Source organism: Camellia sinensis, chromosome 6 (genome assembly GCF_055761805.1).
Source record: "Camellia sinensis isolate YWXY chromosome 6, ASM5576180v1, whole genome shotgun sequence".
Classification (NCBI taxonomy): domain Eukaryota; kingdom Viridiplantae; phylum Streptophyta; class Magnoliopsida; order Ericales; family Theaceae; genus Camellia; species Camellia sinensis.
This window is the reverse complement of record NC_138966.1, coordinates 172,969,590-172,989,660: the sequence shown is the minus strand read 5'-3', so window position 1 is coordinate 172,989,660 and position 20,071 is coordinate 172,969,590. Positions and strand designations below refer to the sequence as shown.

Genomic DNA, 20,071 nt, shown 5'->3' with positions numbered 1-20,071 from the left:
CTAAACTTATTAAATGGTTTAACAAAAAAAATCATTTTCAACTCACAAACAGTACAATTATCAAGCGACTTATTTTTAGACGAATTAAGTTTAATTCTTTTTGGTATTGCATTCAAGTTTAATTGATACACGCTATTTATAGTCCAATGTGACCCTATCTTAACAATGCTCCTCATCACCACAAAAAATAATAATTAAAAAAAAAAAAAAAAATCATTTCTCATCCTTCTCCCATTTTCCCTCTAAACTATTTTTCTTAAAACACAAAGGTGGTCTAATATGACCTTAGTTTGGAGAGGTTCCTAACAGCATTTAACAAAAAAAAAAAAAAAATCATTTCCCATCCATGTCCCCTTTTTTAATCTCTAAACTATTTTCTCTTAAAAGCCATTAAACTAAAATCTGCAAGGGTCAATTGATTTGTATTTTTTTTAAGAAGTTCCAATTTTCTTTTCTATTTAAGTAAAACAAATCAGATCACGAGAAGGTTCCAACTTTAGCCTGCATTGACATACAACCAAATATAACCAGGAAATATCTTATTTTACTTGTGTCATTTATTTCCTTAGCCCCCCCTGATCCCACATGAATTAATTTCCCATTTCACATTGCACAAGAAATGAGATGAATAATATTTCATCTAGAAAAACAAAAGTAGATGTAAAGACATCCCACATGAGTCTCCATGATGTTGATTTTTTTATTTTATTTTTTATATTTTTTAAAAGATAAAACAAAACATTATAATAAATCCAAGAAAATTAGAAAAGTTGAGACTTGAAACTCACTTGGTCTATGTAGAAAACCTTTCATCCCAACGGTCCATCTAGAAGTCTTTTGTTACCACACACTAAAAATCTTAGCAGTTGTGTTTGCATTTTGAATTTCTGGAGATAAAAGAGGGCGGGGAAAAAAAATTTAACTTCTTCTTCATTTCTCTTTTCCATCCACAATTCACTCTACAAATTCAAGATCCAAATGCAGAATAAAAATAATATTATTAATAGGCAATTTCTCTTTGTTTCAACTTGTTTCACACACAGATTTGAGTGTGTGAGTTTGGCACTATAGCTTCCAGGTTGTAACATGGGATCTACAGTTGTGTCTCTGTCCTTTTCAATTGGAACTTCTTAAGGTTCTTTGTGCCTTTCACTTTTAGACATCACTGTCACCAATAGAGAGAAAACACATGGGGGTGACCATCACTTGCATTCCTCTGTTTCTCACCTGAAAAAGCCCATTCCTTCTTGTTGTGATTGTATGTATGTATGTATGTATGTATGTATGTATGTATGTCTTAAGCCCTATATCTATCTTCTGGTGTATACTACATTTGGAGGTTTTGGACACTCTGTCACTTGCATTCTAGTTGTCACAATAAATACGACAACTACAAAACAAAACAAATCCATTTTACAGTCTCATATTTGATTGTACCAAAATCATTCTCTCTCCTCTCCCGTGATTTTCTCTTTTTCACGTGTAATAAATATGACAACTACAAAACAAAACAAATTCAATTCATTTTACAGTCTCATATTTGATTGTACCAAATTCATTCTCTCTCCTCTCTCCGGTGATTCTCTCTTTTTCACGTGTAATAAATGTCTCACTAAAATTTTATAGACCCAAGTAACTAGTAAAAGCAACAAGGGGCCATCTTTATTTTCAGATCTGATGCGAGATGAAAATTGCATCTTCCAATTGGTTGAAAAGCCTCTCAAAAACAACTCATTTTCTTCTATCAAAAAGAATAGACTCAATAATTAGTAATTACAGACTCTGAGTGACCTTCACTGTACCACCAAAATAAGGGTGGAATCTACGAATAAGCTTTCATTGAAGAGCTGTCATTACTCACAAATCACAGAAGCTTGCTGGTTTGCCGCCTTGATGGCCCACCTGGAAAGAGCTTCATTATCCAACCCAATACCCTTTCCACCACCTAATCAAAGGAAAGGAGAAGTGAAATATCTTTTATGAAGCATTACCATTGAAGAAAACTAAATATTAAAAAAAAAAAATGCAACTTGCTTTACTTACTGTATGAGATTTTTTCAGTAAATTATATGATTGGGGAGTTGTGACAATTACAAATTAATACAAAGCTTAGAGAGAATGGAGGCGACAGCAGTGATCAGATCCACTGCTGAAAGACCTACGGCGAGGGTTTGGTCAATCAAGAGAGAGTGTGCAGACAAGGGGAGAGATGTCAGTGGTGGGTTGTGGTGTAGAGAGGGATAGTAACTAAATTTAGATTGCGAGGGCAACAAGGTAATATTACCTTTTTTGTTACCACTCCTAACAGAGAAAAACACCGACATGGGAGGTCAATGCAATTTTCAGAACATTTGGAGGAAATTGGTATTGAACACAAACCTCAGGCGAGGTAGATGGTATTTACTCTATTTATTTATCAATATAATATATAACATAAATTATATTTACAATATTTTTACAGTTACAATATAAAATTAATAATAATAAAAAAAGAACCAAAAACAACCATCAATTATTTTAAGGATCCCATGACATCAAATACTAACCCTCATCTACATAGTACGAAGACATGACATGTTTCCAAACCTTTGGAGTAAAAAATGGTTACTACTCTAAACAATTGATAATAATAATATACCTCATCGCCTTCATCTGCGTATGGAGTGTTGTCTTGCATGCTGCAAGGATCTAGTGGTCTTGTTGAAATATTTTCATTTGCCATACTTTGAGCAGTCAAAAGCTCTAATCTTTGTGTTTGAGTTTCAAGTTTTCGGGATAAGTCCTTGTTTAATTCCTTCATTTATAAATAAGAAATAATTTATGTATTATTGATTGATGTCTTGATTGATTGATTACAAGATTCATTATTCCTATATATAGAAGAGGGTGAGTGTGTAGTAGGTAAGGAGTAGGTGAAGTGGAGGTGGTAGTGGTGTAGTGGGTTAGGTTTAGTGGAGTAGGTGAAGTGGTAGTGGTGTAGTGGGTTAGGTTTAGTGGAGTAGGTGAGGTGGTAGTGGTGTAGTGGGTTAGGTTTAGTGGAGTAGGTTTAAGTGGGTGAAGTAGGTGGAGAGTAGGTGGATTTTAACAGCCCCCGCAAACTCAAGGGGGATAGGAACTAACCAACTTGAGTTTGGAGAGAGTAATAAAACAAGAAAATACATAAAAATAAAAAAGGATAGGAGACACTGTATGGTCGTGTCAGACCGTTGGTGAAGACACTGTATGGGGTGTCATAACGTTGTAGAGGACACTGTATGGTGGTGTCAGACCGATGTAGAAGACAGTTTATGGGGTCATGTCGGACCGTTGTAGAAGACAGTTTATGGGGTCATGTCGGACCGTTGTAGAAGACAGTTTATGGGGTCATGTCGGACCGTTGTAGAAGACAATGTTGTGACAGTTTACGGAGTCTTGCTGGACCCTTGTAGAAACTAACCGGAATCAATGTCGGGACAGTTTACAGAGTCTTGTCGGACCCATAAAGGAGCTAACCGGAATCAATGTCGGGACAGTTTACAGAGTCTTGTCGGACCCATAAAGGAGCTAACCGGAATCAATGTCGGGACAGTTTACAGAGTCTTGTCGGACACTTGTAAAAACTAACCGGAATCAATGTCGGGACAGTTTACAGAGTCTTGTCGGACTCTTAAAAAGTTGCACCCTCAAAAGGTGTGCCCAATTTTGTCAAAAGGCGTGCCATCAAAAGGCGTGCCCAATCCATCAAAAGGCGTGCCATCAAAAGGCGTGCCATCAAAAGGCGCGCCCACTTCATCAAAAGACGTGCCCGACAGAAAGCGTCGAGCCATCAAAAGGGGCGCCTGACACGCGGCGATGCACGTGATTGACAGAGCGCGTGTCGGCCTCGTCGTCTCTGTCTTTATAAACCAAAGCGAAGTCTGAGGCTTGGAAGCATAACATTCTGAAACCTCTGAAACCAACCCTTCACTGAAAAAACTCTGCCTCTGCGGAGAGAGAAACTGTGGAACACTTTGTTGCCATTCTGTCACCAACCCTTCCGAACATTACCAGTCTGAAATTGCTATTTTGCTGAAACACTTAGCAACCCAAAAACATGGCCTCTTCTTCCCGTCCAGCTACCCAGAACCTGCTCACGCTCTTTCCAGAACTGAACGAGCCCACAAGAGAAATAACTGGTGCGGTGGCCAGTGAACCTCAACCAAACACCTCTGGTTTTGCTCCATTGAACTTTCCGATGCGGTCGGTGGAGCAAAAAATGGCGGTGCAAACTGATATTGAGGCTAATCAGTATACTCTGAAGTCATGCGTGGAAACCATGACGGCGGTCACAAATTTGTCGAACCGGCTGCAGAGTAGGACAAATGAGGTGCAGCATTTAAATTCCCAGCTGGCTCTGCTCCAACGCATGTATAAGGATGCGCGAGCAGAGATAAGTGTGCTGAAAGCAGAAAATAAGGAGCTGAAGCGGAAGGCCACTGTGATGTTCCGATTTGGAGGTCCGCCGTATGCTGCAGTGGAGGAGTATGGAGGAGTGAACGTGCTCGGCGGCGTAGGAAACACGGAGGCAGCACCGTCAAGGGCCGCCCAGGACGGAGGAAAGAAGAAGAGATCTGCAGCAGAGTAGAGAAGAAAAATCCCACTGTGGGTGTTGGGTGTGTTATGGTGGTTTTTTTTTTTTTTTTTTTTTTTTTTTTTTTTTTTTCGTGTAAAATTATGATCGGGGTTGATCCTGACATGAATAAAATAAGTGTGTTTGGCAAACTCGAATGGTAGGTGTGGTAAGGCAGAAAAATCAACTGGAATGAATTTTTTTTTTTTTTTTTTTTTTTTTTTGTGAAAATAATAATAATAATAATAATAATAATAATAATAATAATAATAATATTAATATGGAAATCATGGAGTGGGCGGTGGTACAAAAATATTGTGTAGAAAAAGAGGGAGATGGTGGAAAAGAGAGGCCACTCATGTTATTAAAATAAATTAAGGAATTAAAAAAAAGTGATATTGGTTTTGTTTTCAAAAAGATGGATTAAAATAAATATAAAAAAAGAAAAAGAAAGTGGAGACCATGATGAAAGGTGGGAACAAGTGTGCTGGTGCTGTGTTGTAATGGTCAGAAAGAGAGATAAGAAAATAAAATAAAATAAATTTCAAGGTGCTGTGTTGTAATGGCATTGAAATATCCACCATCATAAAGAGTATCAGTGGTGCTGCATATGTTTATGAGCATTATTTGAGGCCTTTCTTTCTTAACCCACAGCAGACTGTTAACGTCTAGTATGTCCCAAGGAAGAAGGACATCTTCAGTAAGCCAGATGACATTCTAACTGCTGCTGAGAAGTACATAGAAGAACATGGCCCGGAAGCATTTGAGAAGCTTGTTAGCAAGGATAGGGAAACCAAGTTCAGGAGTAGCAATTACACGTATTTTGATGAGGACCACAGCTATTGAGCCTTGTTTGGCTGAGGGAAACACCTTTTTTCCGCTGCTGTTAGGAGTATCTTTCCGGTGGAGAAGCTGCTATGGACTATTTGGGGAGAGTGATGTCGAAAGCCGGAGCCTTGGATCTCGCCACCGGCGTCGGCGGAAAGATCGAGAAAGACGATGTTCTCTCCGCTGTCCAGAAGTATGAGCAGTATCACGGCTACTATGATGCCGAGAGAGAATGAGATGTTATGAAGATATGATGAGGAGGTAGGTATGTAGTAGACAATTCTAGCGGACTAGGTTGAGGTCCGGCGGGCGGCCAAGGCGAGGTTGCCGCCCGCCGGTGAAGCGAAAAAATATTAAATTCTTAACCTTGCTCTGATACCATGTAATAATTTATGTATTATTGATTGATGTCTTGATTGATTGATTACAAGATTCATTATTCCTATATATAGAAGAGGGTGAGTGTGTAGTAGGTAAGGAGTAGGTGAAGTGGAGGTGGTAGTGGTGTAGTGGGTTAGGTTTAGTGGAGTAGGTGAAGTGGTAGTGGTGTAGTGGGTTAGGTTTAGTGGAGTAGGTGAGGTGGTAGTGGTGTAGTGGGTTAGGTTTAGTGGAGTAGGTTTAAGTGGGTGAAGTAGGTGGAGAGTAGGTGGATTTTAACAAAAAGAAATAAGATTAAATTAATAGACAAGGACACAACAGTCTGAGATGAGTAATTGTGAGCCAAGGAAACAATTTAGAGGCAAATATTGAAAGATACTTATTTTCAAGAATTAAAACAATTTATCATTCCAATCAAATTTCAAAATATAATTCCTAACTAAAGATATTAGAGTAATATTATTGGCTTTAATGTGCATGTGAGACAAATACCAGCAACCTGAACTTGAATAGCTTTAAACATCATCTCAGGCTTGTGACAGAGACACAGCACTAGATAAAGTACTGTACAGACCAAAAGTACCTTTAGATTGGAGCTTTCATGTGATTCAGCCAACAATGCTTGCATCAACTCTTCTTTCTCCAATGATAACTGCAAATACATAAAGTCGACCACTTTGTGATTCTAAAAGTATACTCAGTCACATTACTTCAATTAATTCATCAGTTAATAGAAATGTGAAAAGAAAAAAATGTATATGATGAACGACCAGGACCATACAAAAATAAAAGAGAAAGAGTCAGTCCTGATAGAAACAACTGAAACTGAAATATAATGATGGAACAGATGATACCTCAGAAATTAAGGCGTTAATGCTTAGAATCATTCTCATCTGATCAGGCGGAATATTTAAAGATGCAACTTGAATATTTAACTGTCCATCATCAGGAAGCAAGGAGGAACTGGAGGCATCACTTCCAGCAGTACTATGCATTTCCAAGTTTGAGGTGTCCGCTGTAGTATCCGCATTGTTCAAGTGGACTGAGTTAACAATATCAACACCCAAAATACTGATAAAATGTGTAAAAGAAAAAAAACAACTTTAAAAACCATAAGTATATTTTCAGTAATTCGCATTCCAAAATTACCAAAAGCAGAGAACTATATAAGCACTAAAGCCCGGAGCTATCAGAATTAGTTACCTAAATCCTCTGTAGAAGTTGACACATCTTTTTTGTTAGTGGGATTCTTGCTAACATCAACAAACTTTCCATTTACAGAAGCTTTCATTAGCTTAACTTGCAACAACTTTTTCTCTGAGTGAAGGGAATGATGATGAAAAGGATCAAAACAGAGCCAGTGTAATAAAATTTACTGAGTAATTTTAAGATTAATCCACCTTGTAAACAAATAACTAAAATAAAAAAAATTATTTTCTTGAGATAGCACTATGGCACCCTAACAAAGATCTAAATAGTTAAGCAGAAATTAACAATTATACACAATAATGAACAAACAATAAGTTTACTCGTTGATCTAACTGCAACAGCAATAGTTAAGCATAACAAGCATGCTAACCTTCTTGCAGAGCATCAATAGTCAATTGTAAATCTTGCCGCTCTTTTTCAAGGCTCGACATTTTCTTTCTGCCAAATTCGACATGAAAAAGCTACTGTTAAATATTTAATCATGCTGAGCACAACTTGCCAAGAAAAATCACAAACTGGAAACTTGCTCATCCTCTTGTAGGATGTTGTAGAAGCCAAGGTGAATCATATGAATTGTCAAAAACATAATAAGTGAACATGGCAAGCACCAAGTCCCACTTCCCCACTTCATCACAAAATATACAAAATTGTATCTATAAAATAAGACCAGGAAAATTTTAATCCACTTTGTGCAAGTTTTGAATGAGCAAACATACGTGAGGCACCAATCTGCATTGTTATGAACTCCCTTTTCATCCATCATTCATCATTATTACGCTTATTGTCAAGCAAAAGTGTATCAAAAAATGAAAAGAAGGCAAGAATTTTCATTGATGGTTACTTCAGAAATAATCAATACCAAACAAGTTCCACTATCTTGTAAATGAATTTAGAAATCTCAATTATTCAAGCATATCCTTCTAGCTTCTGATGCCACGAACAGTTGAGTTGACAACTCCACATAATATGTCTTTCTTTTTTCCTATTCTTTTATCAGTAGGTAGTAAAAAAAATATTATCATATATTTTACATATAGAAATTAAAACATTATATCATTGTACATAACCAACAGCATTTGCAAGCAAGATAGCTTATAAACTATGATAAGATCAATTTTTTTTTCTCCTTTAATACACTACAAATATTACTAACAATTAATAAAACACATTATTGTGTATAATTCAGCCATTTGTGAACTATTGAAGGCTACAATTGTCACAAACTTCATACATAGTTTCTAAATTACTTGCAATTACCAAAATAATTTCACAATACTGCAGAATGAAAATAAATGTTTATTCATGCACAGTTTTAGATGATGTCAACTCCACCTAAGAAACAGCTAACACTGAAAACAGATAAGAGAAACAAAAATAAGTAGCGAAACTAAAGACATATCACAAAACTAATCCTTTACTTTCAAAAAAGGTAAGGCATACTTGAAGGAAGAAATTTCAGCTTGTGAGTTCTCCAATTGCCTCTCCAATTTTAACTCACTAGACCTCAGTCTAAGTGCCTGCAAAAATATATTAGATAACTCATTAATAAAAGTTGTAGGGGAGAGAGAGAGAGAGAGAGAGAGAGCTGCCAACTAAAAATTTGGTGCAACTGAATCACTAAGTCAAGCATCTAAGATCCAGGGAAAATGCAGAATGAAATATCATAAAAGGATTTTGTTAATGAGTGCCCTAAGGGCACTAGTTACGAAGCTCAAAATGGATGTACATTTATTATAAAAGTGCGATCCATAAAGAATGTACAACCACTATAATCTGATAATTGCTTCACAATTTCTTCTCCATTAGAAGGAAGTTCAATACAAAAGAGTGGAATCATATTTGAACAGATAGTTAGAAAGCAAAATTATATTTACCACAGAAAAAATCTACCTTCTCTTCCAAGCCAATAACTTCAGAAGCCAACAACTTTGCATGTTCATCAGATGCATTACATTCTAGCTGAACATTAGCATATTCCCTTTTTAGAGACTCAAGGTCCTCCTGCAAACATCAAAGAAGACCCCTGATCAACAATGAGAATGCAAAACTCCAGAAATAAGTGTAAAATTTAAAACATATTCATTATGCTTGGTACAACACACGCTTTCAAACATCATGAAAGAAAAATATAAGAAAATGAAATAGTCGTTAGGCAACAATTGATTGCTATAAATTCACAAGTTAACTGAGTGACAAACCCTTGAAACTTCTTGGTGTATAGCAGCAATTTATTTCTCCAAAAAATTACATTAAACCTACATGGATTGGTCATAAGGTGGGGAACTGAAAAAGGGCTAGGATAGGATTTCTGATGCAGATCATGCAAACAAGAAAAACAATAAATAGAAAGTTCATAAGAAGCACACTTCAAACCTTTTGTAACCAAGTTTTGGGTTGAGTCAATTTTGAGTTCACATTCTGTTTAGGTTAATCTGTTTGATCAAGTTCATGCAATTTTGTGCAAAATATGCCAAAGGTTAGGTCCACACCCAATCTATCCCCTCTCAAAACCCAATCAAATGGGAACTAAACTGGAAGTAGTTTATCAAGTTCACAGGCCAAGGGTGTTTATTTGGCCTTTATATGTGGTCTTCCTTTGTTCAAGCATGATTTTGTAAGCTAAAGTTTTAAAGTATCCAATTTCGAATTCCTAGACCTAGAAGAATTAAAAGATATCTAGCATAAGCATCTATGTAATCTTCCCATTTTTCAACATAGTTGTGATTTGAGCATTTGGCAGAAACTTTTGAAGCTTTGAGTAATGAGTGATGAGAGGCTAATCTCACGACTCGGTTTTTCAGATTATCATTTTCTGTTAGAATTTACCATCACCTACCACCACTACCACCTCACCTACTCCACTAAACCTAACCCACTACACCACTACCACCTCACCTACTCCACTAAACCTAACCCACTACACCACTACCACCATCCACTACACCTACATCTATATAAGGAACCATTTGTAATAAACAGAAAATCAAGATACATCAATCAATAATACAATTCTCTATTTCTCTTTATACATTAAATTTCTACATGGTATCAGAGCGAGGTTAACAACCTAGTCATTCTGTTTCACCGGCGGGCGGCAGTCTCGCCTTGGCCGCCCGCCGAACCTCTACACATACCTTGATCACTCTGCATGTGCTTCCTCCCCAAGCTCCGAATACTAGAAAGTTCTTCTTAAATTCCTCACTGACAATCAAAGCTGCTAGAACATCCATAAGTGATTCTTTATCCACCCCATCAGACGAATCCCTGATACGCTGCTTGTAGGTTCCATCTGCTTCATCTGAATCAAATAACTCATCATCCGAAGCGTCTGTATCCAAAGATTCTGCTTCAGTCCTTTCATCTTCTTCGTCCTCAACATATGCTTTATATGTCAAACGATCGCACCCTTGGGAATAGTGTAAGTCTCCGTCAGCTTGAATTCCTCGCCGACGACGTGAGGTACGAGAGTCGCCGGAGCACGTATTCTCACGACCTCACGCGTCACAGCCTCGGTGTATTTCATTTCCCTCAATTGTTCGGAGGAGATCTGAGTGTTCGATTCCGGAGACCAGATCGCCGCCACCTCACGGCGGACCTTGGCGAGGACCTCCGGGTGAGTGTCGAGGAAACCCACCGCCCACAGCAGCGAGGAAGTCGAGGCGTCCTACGCCGCGAAGAGGAAATCGAAGATGTGGCCGCCGCTCTCGATCGACGAAGTGTGCGGCGGCGGCGCCTTGCCTTCTGCCGCAGCCTCCGCCTCCTCCCTCAGAACCTCCTGCATCCAGAAATCAATCCAACAAGTAGGATCTTGACCTTCCTTCATTTTCTTCTTACTCTCTTCAGAACGAGATTTCAACCCATAAGGCTTTGCTGGTGGCTTAAATCCATTCAGGCTCTGGGAGGTCACAGCCATGTGCAGATTAGTATCTGCTTCTGAAGCCCTCGAAGCAGCTGAAAGGTGGAGACGATAATTGACTAGGGCCGACCCAAAGGGCTTGCTCTTTTCTAGCTCGGGTTTCGACCAGTCTCTTCACTCCTATTCTCTGTTTCTTTTATGATGATGGTGGCGACAAAAACAGACAAAAGAGAACACATCTTTCTCTATACCCAATGCCCTTCGTGTTGTTTACAGCTGTGTTTTTCTTTGGTCATCATTTTCTTTTATTTTATTTTACCCCATCATCCCCCACCTTTTGCATATACCCATACTTCTTTTTATTTTTAAACAAAAAAAAAAAAAAAAAAAAAGGTGGAGTGATTAAAAAAATGGTGGGTTGGACAGTGGAAAGATGAGAGAGAGAAGGCATGTGGGTGGTTGTCCATTGTGGAGGACAAACATCAGATAGAGAGTGGGTTATATTATATTCAGAAAGTGGGCGGTGAGAGTCATGCCCATGTGGGGCAATGGCTTTAGCAGATGTCTGTTCCAACATTAATTGTCTCATCTTTATAGAAGTGGAGTGCTGGCAGTGGTAGACTCGTATTAATTGTCTCATCTTTTTTTATTATATTATATTAAAAAAAAAAAAAAAAAAAAACATCATCATCTCTCCTCCGTCTGCTTTCCAACTCCATTATTTTTTATTTATTTTCTCCAAACCATTTTCCTTATTTTCCCATCTTTCATTTTTTATTTCAATTATATTTTTATTATTTCTTTCTTTATTTTTCTTTCACATTATTTTTAATCTTTTTCCACTTCCATTCATACCATATAGCTTTGCACACCACACCATATTTTATTCATCTCAGGGATCCACCCCGATCACAATTTTACACACACAAAAAAAAAAAAAAAAAAAAAAAAAAAAACCACAACAACAGCTTTGTTTTCTTTTCTGCAGCCGGCCACCAATCGACCTCACTTCTTTGCCTATTCCGCCGGTCTCTTCTTCTTGCCTCCGTCCTGGGCGGCCCTTGATGGTGTTGCCTCCGTGTTTCCTTGTCCACCGAGCACGTTCACTCCCCCATACTCTTCCACTGCAGCATATGGCGGCCCTCCGAATCGGAACATCACGGTGGCCTTCCGCTTCAGCTCCTTGTTTTCTGTCTTTAGCACACTTATCTCTGCTCGCGCATCCTTATACATGCGTTGGAGCAGAGCCAGCTGGGAGTTTAACTGTTGCACCTCATTTGTCCTGCTCTGCAGCCGGTGCGACAAGTTTGTGACCGCAGTCATGGTTTCCACACATGACTTCAGAGTATACTGATTGGCCTCAATATCAGTTTGCACCGCCATTTTTTGCTCCACCGACCGCATCGGAAAGTTCAACGGAGCAAACACAGAGGTGTTTGGTTGAGGTTCACTGGCCACCGCACCAGTTCTCTCTCTTGTTGACTCATTGAGGTCGGGAAAGAGAGTGAGCAGCCCATGGGAAGACGAAGTCATTTTCTGGGCAACAGAGTGTTACAACGTATTACAGCGTTTCTCTCTCAGCAAAGGAAGAGTTTTTTCAGAGGTTTCTCTCAGTTTTTTTTTTTGTCTCAGCTTCTGCCTCAGCCTCAGCCTTCGTCCTGATTAAATAGCCGAGGCAGCCACGCGCATCGCGCGCCTCTTGCCACCAGACGACAAAACGGGCGCGCAAGCCAAGGCGCCCACATGCCTCGCCATCATGTCCGGCACGCCTTTTTATGGATCGGGCACGCTTTTTGATGGCACGCCTTTTGATAGATTGGGCACACCTTTTGAGGGTGCGACTTTTTAAGGGTCCGACAAGACTCTGTAAACTGTCCCGACATTGATTCCGGTTAGCTCCCTTATAGGTCCGACAAGACTCTGTAAACTGTCCCGACACTAATTCCGGTTAGCTCCTTTATGGGTCCGACAAGACTCTGTAAACTGTCCCGACATTAATTTCGGTTAGTTCCTTTATGGGTCCGACAAGACTCTGTAAACTGTCCCGACATTGATTCCGGTTAGTTTCTGCAAGGGTCCAGCAAGACTCTGTAAACTGTCACAACATTGTCTGCTACAACGGTCCGACATGACCCCATAAACTGTCTTCTACATCGGTCTGACACCACCATACAGTGTCCTCTACAACGTTATGACACCCCCATACAGTGTCCTCTACAACATTATGACACCACCATTCAGTGTCTTCACCAATGGTCTGACACGACCATACAGTGTCTCCTATCCTTTTTTTATTTTTATGTATTTTCTTGTTTTGTTCCTCTCTTCAAACTCAAGTTGGTTAGTTTCTATCCTCCTTGAGTTTGCGGGGGGCTGTTAGAATTTACCATCACCTACCACCACTACCACCTCACCTACTCCACTAAACCTAACCCACTACACCACTACCACCTCACCTACTCCACTAAACCTAACCCACTACACCACTACCACCATCCACTACACCTACATCTATATAAGGAACCATTTGTAATAAACAGAAAATCAAGATACATCAATCAATAATACAATTCTCTATTTCTCTTTATACATTAAATTTCTACATTTTCCTTGAAAAGGGATTCGAAGCACTAATGACAATCCAAGGTGGCAACTTTTTGTAAGGTATCATTGGAAGATACTTATGATTGGTCAATTAATGAAAATGCTTCAGATTCTTCTCTTCATTATAAAGGGATTCTAAGCACTAAATACATCCAAGGTGACAAAATCATCTCTTATTCGACTTGGCACTTACCAAAGAAAATCTCATCTCTTATCAAAAGAAAAATTACGAGTACAAACAAAAACAAATACAAAAACAGGAAAAAAAATTAAACCTTTAAGGTCAACCTTATAAAGTTGTTGCCCTACATTTGCAAGATTTCAAAAATTCATTGATGCAAAATAAATAAAAGAAACTCACTTTTCCCCGTAAGTTGGGACATAATTGACACTAACCAGTTGGGCCTTAATTTCTTCCTGTAACTTTTCCATCTCAGATTTTAGTTGGTTGACAACACTTCCCTGAAAAGGAAAGAAATTCATCAACTGAAAGCATGATACCATCAAGTGATTAAGAGACTGTTTGAAAATTTAAGCACACTTATTAGCCTTGGGCCAGATAGAACCAAGTAGAATACAATGTAATTAGCGATAAATAATAGTTATAGAGATGTTCCCAGACCTCAACGCAATTTTCCAAACTGGTTGAAAAGCCACCCACCAACTTTAACCCACATTCAAACAAGCTGGACCAGGTTTTGGGTTCCCAAACACTTTCAAACACATTTGATTTTCTTTGAGATATATTACGTCAACACAAAAAAATAAATCCTTGAGACACAACAGTGTTGAACCCTTAACTCATTCAAAAAATTCTTATCATGTTTGTCATGAATCATGATACTAAAAATCAATAACATTTAAAATTAATCAAGCTTGCTTTCCTCGATGAAAGCCCACAGAAGGGCCAAGGCACAACAAGCCTACCCATCATCAAAGCAAGCCCAAGCCCATGCATGAATGACCTCATTGTCATGGAAGCCCTTTCCTTACATCAACACAAAAAAATAAATCCTTGAGACACAACAGTGTTGAACCCTTGACTCATTCAAAAAATTCTTATCATGTTTGTCATGAATCATGATATTAAAGATCAATAACATTTAAAATTAACACCAGGGATACATATTACATACCATGGTCATAAGAAAATAAATCCTTATTTGGTATTCCCTAAAAGCAAATATAACCTTTTTTGTTCTTTTTCCCATTATAACACTGTTGATAAAAAATGTAAACACTGTTAATTCATGGTAAATCTGTTGATATGTATGCCATTTTACATTGCTAAATACATATATGCATGAATTGTGCATACAGTGTGCATTTCTGTTTATATGACACAGCTTGGAACAGTATGGTCTAACAAGCTGTCAAATATCACTTACAGATCCAAGAATCATCAATGCAAGCCAACCTGTTGATTATAACTATCTGTCAGTGCCGAATTTTCAGAAGCTAAAGACTCTGCTAACGTTTGTGAAGCCTCCAGAGCTCGCTGCAAAGAGAATTTTTCTTGTGTCAAATCTTCAATGTGCTGCAAAAGAAAGGAAAAGAAAATAGATGTAAGAAGAAGTATAGGAAATGTTAGTTTCTCTCAAGAACAAGAAAGAGGAACGAGAGGAGGCAAAAAAAATTCTACTCAATAAATAAATAGTTTGCATTACTAGGAAAAACAGGAATAGGAAACAATTTACAAATGGAAAGTTAGAATGACATCAACTGAAGATAAAATAAGAAAAAATCAATTGAGATGGTTTGCCTATGTGCAACATTAGCCAACTAATATGGTGATATAAAGGAGTGATTTGATCTGGAGTTAAAGGTGCTAAAAGGACAAGAGGCACGCTGAGATGTGGGTTTAGACCCAAAACAGTAAACGATTGCTTTGAACTTAACAGATAATATGGCTTTGCATAAAGTTGCAGATAATGGATTCCTGTAGCCAACCCAAGTGACGGAGTCGGCCAGACCAACCTTCTCCTATTGGTCACGGAAGCTATCTCCTTGACACTTAAGCTTGCAATAATCTAATATGAGATCTTATAAAACCATAAATAGAACTCCCAAGTACAAGGCCTCTATAGTCATTATCTGCACTTGCAAGGCCACATAAGCTCAAGAAGGTGCTCATGGGTAAGATAGAAAGTGTCTAATAAACCTTCCTTCTTTGCACACTATTGAATTGAAGCCACCCTCTTTCCCAACCTACTCAACCCAAGGCAGACAAAGAATATTTGATGCACAACACTATTGAACATTTTCTGGTCCTTTTACATTGCTTGGACAGTATTTTGAAAATCAAAGTCCATTGATTACAAACAAACACTAGCATCAGGAACTTAAATCTGACAGGCCCCTTACAACAGATTCACTTACTGTTAGCATTAGCATCAGGAAGCCACCACTGAGCAACATAACTATCTTAAGACAAACTTTATTTTTTAGGTTTAATTTTAATAGAGCAATATGAGACAACGTAATTAAACTTCCAGAAATACCAGAAATATGAACCTGTTCCAAAGCCGCAAAGTCTTCATCCTGTTTTCGGGAATAAGAATCGTGTCTCCTATCCATGTTTTCATTGAAAGTATGACCATACATGTCATCCCCATTTCTAGCAGAAACTGTAGAGGTCATGGAATGCTCAAATGCACTAGCTACATTAGGATCCCTGAACTTTGAGAAAGGATGAATTGTTTCAGTCTCGGCAAATGACGTCTCAAAAGCAGATGATGCCACAGCATGCCTGTCACTGAATTTTGAACTCTCAACCCTCCCAGGTTCAGTAAGCGGAATTTTTGGCATATTAATAGAATCAAGGAAAGATGGACGAGATCTCCTAGTGCTAATTTCAGCTACAGCTGGATACAGTGGTACATGACTAGATGAACTTCTGCCATCAAAACTGAAAGCAGTAGATGGAGATTCAGATGGCCACGATGGTGTGCTGTTTCCACTATGAAAGTGACTAAGTGAGTTTTTTTCCCCCATATCAGAAATCACAGTATTAGTAGACTCCGTAACAGCATGTATGTTTTGCCCAACTTGAAAATAAGACTCTGTAATCTTGGTGGAAGGTTGAATGGAATCTACCACAAAAAATAAATGAATAAATAAATAAATACGGTAGTCAGTTTTTTCTTAAAAAAATTAGACAATGAAGCAAAAAGAAAAAGATAAGAAAAAGAAAAGCCAACAACAATGTTACCTTCATATGAGGATAATGTCAGGCCAGTGGCCAGTGGCCTGCTATAACCATTGTTGTATTGCAGTAAGACACTACCAGAATTTTCAAGAGAGACATTTGTAACAGTAACATGAGAAGTAGGACTTCCAAATGTAAAATCCGTCAAATGACTATCATTATCTTTTAAATGGGTTTCCTCCAACCCATACTGACTAGGTTGACTGGAATTGCCATTGGTTTCTGCTTGAGGATGGAAAGCAACAGATTGATCTGTAATAATCCTATACGCAGTTCTTCCTGTGGCTCCAGTAGAAATGGCAAAGTCATCATTATTCTCTTGTGTCTGGGCGCTATAATTCACATTTACTGTTCCATCAGAATGTGATGCATTGTACCTATCAAACTCTTGATTCTTCACAGGAGCCTGCACTGTTTCTGTAGATAATGCGTTATAATATTTTGTTTGCAAGGGAGGATTAGCATGTGTGTTATAAGAAGCTAGCTCATTATTCTCGACGAACTCAATCACATTATTTTCATCAACTACTACAAGTGATGGTTCAACAACCGCTTCACTAACTCCATCAGATGTACCAGCTCCATTTGAATCTAAAGGTTGCTTGTCATGCCTCGCAACAGTAGCAGTACAAACGTGACTTGCGGATACAACCTTTTTCGCTCGGTCTGCTGCTTTCTTCTTACGGAACTCTTCCAGCTGCAAGGTAAGATAAAAGCAACCAAAAATAAAAGCACAATTTACTCAAGGAAAAATTGATAAAAAACAGCTAAAAGGAGGAATACTTGAACCAGAAAGATTTTGAGACATTTATCCAAAGCACCTTGAGTGAAAGGCAAACACAGACAGAGATGAGTATAAAATGTATAATAAACAATCACTGACTCTAGTATTCATTTTGTAATGGGAAAGAAAAAATTTTACTAACTGTGAATAATCATTATGGATAGAGTTGGCATTATGGATTTCATTTCTATAAGGCATTGGTGTTAATTGGGCTCAACTAATTGTTATATTAAGGTCGGTTGACGGTGAAGTTACTAAGGGGAGAAGAAATTATTAAATTAGAATGATTAGAAAAGCCTTGGTCGTCTCAAACCATGTTGCTTGCAAGAAATTTAACTAACCAAAGAACCACTTGAACTTTGTTGAATTTTGGATGGTGGTGGCTCATCTAACTTTGGCTTTGAATTCTGGACAAGATGGGTTGTTGGCTCGGGGACTTCATATACTTTGGGTTCCTCCAGCTCCTTAAGGTCGGAGAGAATCATGATTATTTTCCCATTGTCCTTGTGGTGTGGCAATGGGTCTTTGAGGACGTCTGCTCAACTTTCATCACCTTCCAGACTAGACTTCTGAGTTGGGTCTTTGAGGTCCCAAGTGGCGTAGGAGCTCTAACGAAGACCAGGAAATCAGCTAAAGGGAAGGGTAGAGGTCACAAGTGGAGTAGGAGCTCTAACGTGGTGGTTCCCATTTGTGGTAGTAAGGTTCACTTCAGAGCCATCTTGCTAAAGTGGTTGACCATCTGAGTTGGTTGTGGGAGAGATTGTTAGTTAAGGCAATGACAATGAGACATTGAGGCCTCTTTGTCACATTAGTAAGGCCTCTATCAAGAACTATCGGGTCTGTTGCACAGAGGCCAAGTTATCAGCCACTGAGCATAACTAATCCAGGATGATGGGCTGAAAAGATTGCTCCGTCAACTGGGCATCAAATGGATGTGCTTGCTCTCAGACTTCGGTTATCTCTTAACTACCATAGGAGATAATGACACCTCCTCCCTGGGTGCTATTCCTTAGAGCCATACAAAGTGAGGGATGGAAGATGGTGACGTGACCACGTGGGACCCTTCTGCAAAAATGGAGGCCAGAAGCCAACAAGGAGATGATGTGGCTATGCCTCATGGGGAGGCCATATAGCCATACCTACAACAACAAATTGATTTTTGATTGAATCTAGGTCGTCGTTCAAACAAGGAACGGAAAATTCTAATTAAGCTTCCTGCAAAGCTCCTAGGTTTTGAACACAATCTTCATAGTATGAGCTAAGATCTTTTGTCCAGGATTAAGATTTCCAGTCATTTTTTCTAAGCATCATGTGTATTCTGTCAATCTAATGTTGTCTTTGTAAATTGGACGGTATAGTTAGCAAAATGTACTCAATGGTGAAAGTACTAACAATAGTAAGTTCTCAAAGGCCGACAAAGCATAAATACCTAACCAACCATATGGGTTCTCCAGTTGTCCAACAATACATTACAAACATATATGCACAAATCCGCACAAATCACTTTTTGAAGCATTCACCCAATTTTGATTTCAAAAAATGCCCATAGAATTGCTAATTTAATGAATAAACATGCCACATCCAGTAAATAATTGCTAAGAAATAAACCAACCCATATTTCTCATTCAGCAAACAGCACACACATTTAGATAACAGTTGTTACCCACTTTCGTCACAAAAAACAAAACTTTGACAATCTAAACCAACAACCCATTTGAACAATTTCAGTATATAAATGGAACGATCAAATTTGGAGAACAAGCCATACCCGTCGCTTTCCAGCTTCCAAATGCTCTTGCTTCTTAGCCAAATTAGGCAAAACCAGAGCCGACGCCATTAATGCAAACGAATCACAACCTCAAAGCTCCTAGGGCTGGCTCTACAAACTCAATTGAAACGTTCACGAATGCAATTCAGGTCAAGAGATTTACAGAAAAAATTAACGTATTATATGAAAATTTGATCAATGGGTTTAGCGGCAACAAAAATATTTGAATTGGACGAGACAAAACCCTAATTTGGAGACAAAATGGTCCGATCAGGTCGGAGAGAAGAACTGGGTGAGACGAGTGCTGTCTGATTTGATTTGTTCGAACAGATCTCCGGCTCCCCCCATTGTTATTTTCCTTATTTTTAGGGTGACGATAGACAAAGAACTTTGGTTTGAGTTTTTTTTTAATTAAGTTTTTTAAAATTTGATTTTTTAAATTTTTTTTTAGTGAATATATTTTTTTTATTTTTTTAGACGCATCTTATTTAGATGTATTTAGAAAGTAAAAAATTTATAAAAAAATATTTTAAAAAAATTAATAAATATATAAAAATATAAAAAATATATATATTAAATTTTTTTTTTTTTTTTGTATTTTTGGTATTTAGTGAATTTTTAAAATATTTTTTTTATAATTTTTTTACTTTTTAGGTGTATTTATATTAGGTGTGTCTAAAAAGTAAAAAATATTACTTAAAATATTTTAAAAATTCAATAAAAACAAAAAAATACGAAAAATAAAAAGTATAATTTTTTAAAAAGTATTTTTTTAAAAATGGAAACAAGCAAGGTTAATAGTGTCAACCAAATATTAAAAAATAAAAAACAAAAAATAAAAAAAGAAA

The 20,071-nt window shown here is 37.9% G+C and overlaps 1 protein-coding gene across 9 annotated transcripts; it reads right to left on the bottom strand.

Moving 5' to 3' along the window:
* Window positions 1-524: 524 nt before the first annotated feature.
* LOC114299488 (protein BLISTER) lies at window positions 525-19,631 on the bottom strand. 9 transcript variants are annotated; one of them, XM_028244250.2, is made up of 14 exons: window positions 19,224-19,615; window positions 16,675-17,368; window positions 15,978-16,555; window positions 14,881-15,000; window positions 13,860-13,925; window positions 8,894-9,004; window positions 8,444-8,520; window positions 7,374-7,441; window positions 6,998-7,111; window positions 6,649-6,836; window positions 6,378-6,446; window positions 2,639-2,794; window positions 1,862-1,945; window positions 525-887 (listed from the first exon to the last, which is right to left on the bottom strand). In XM_028244250.2, exons 1-13 carry the CDS (start codon window positions 19,290-19,292, stop codon window positions 1,865-1,867), a joined length of 2,391 nt encoding a protein of 796 aa, XP_028100051.2. In that variant the 5' UTR covers window positions 19,293-19,615; the 3' UTR covers window positions 525-887; window positions 1,862-1,864. The 9 variants fall into 9 exon arrangements, 8 of the variants coding, with proteins under 8 accessions (XP_028100051.2, XP_082731462.1, XP_028100049.2 ...); XM_082875336.1 differs by having other exon boundaries at window positions 6,649-6,809; XM_028244248.2 differs by lacking the exon at window positions 525-887 and adding an exon at window positions 909-1,227.
* Between the last annotated feature and the right edge of the window lie 440 nt (window positions 19,632-20,071).

Excerpts from the sequence above, each read along its gene's own strand:
- LOC114299488 (XM_028244250.2), bottom strand. The coding sequence starts at position 19,292 with ATGGCGTCGGCTCTGGTTTTGCCTAATTTGGCTAAGAAGCAAGAGCAT. Across the intron at positions 15,001-15,977 it reads ACTTTGCGGCTTTGGAACAG|CACATTGAAGATTTGACACA; the intron begins GTTCATATTTCT and ends TTTCTTTTGCAG. Across the intron at positions 2,795-6,377 it reads ATGAAAGCTCCAATCTAAAG|GAATTAAACAAGGACTTATC; the intron begins GTACTTTTGGTC and ends TTATAAATGAAG.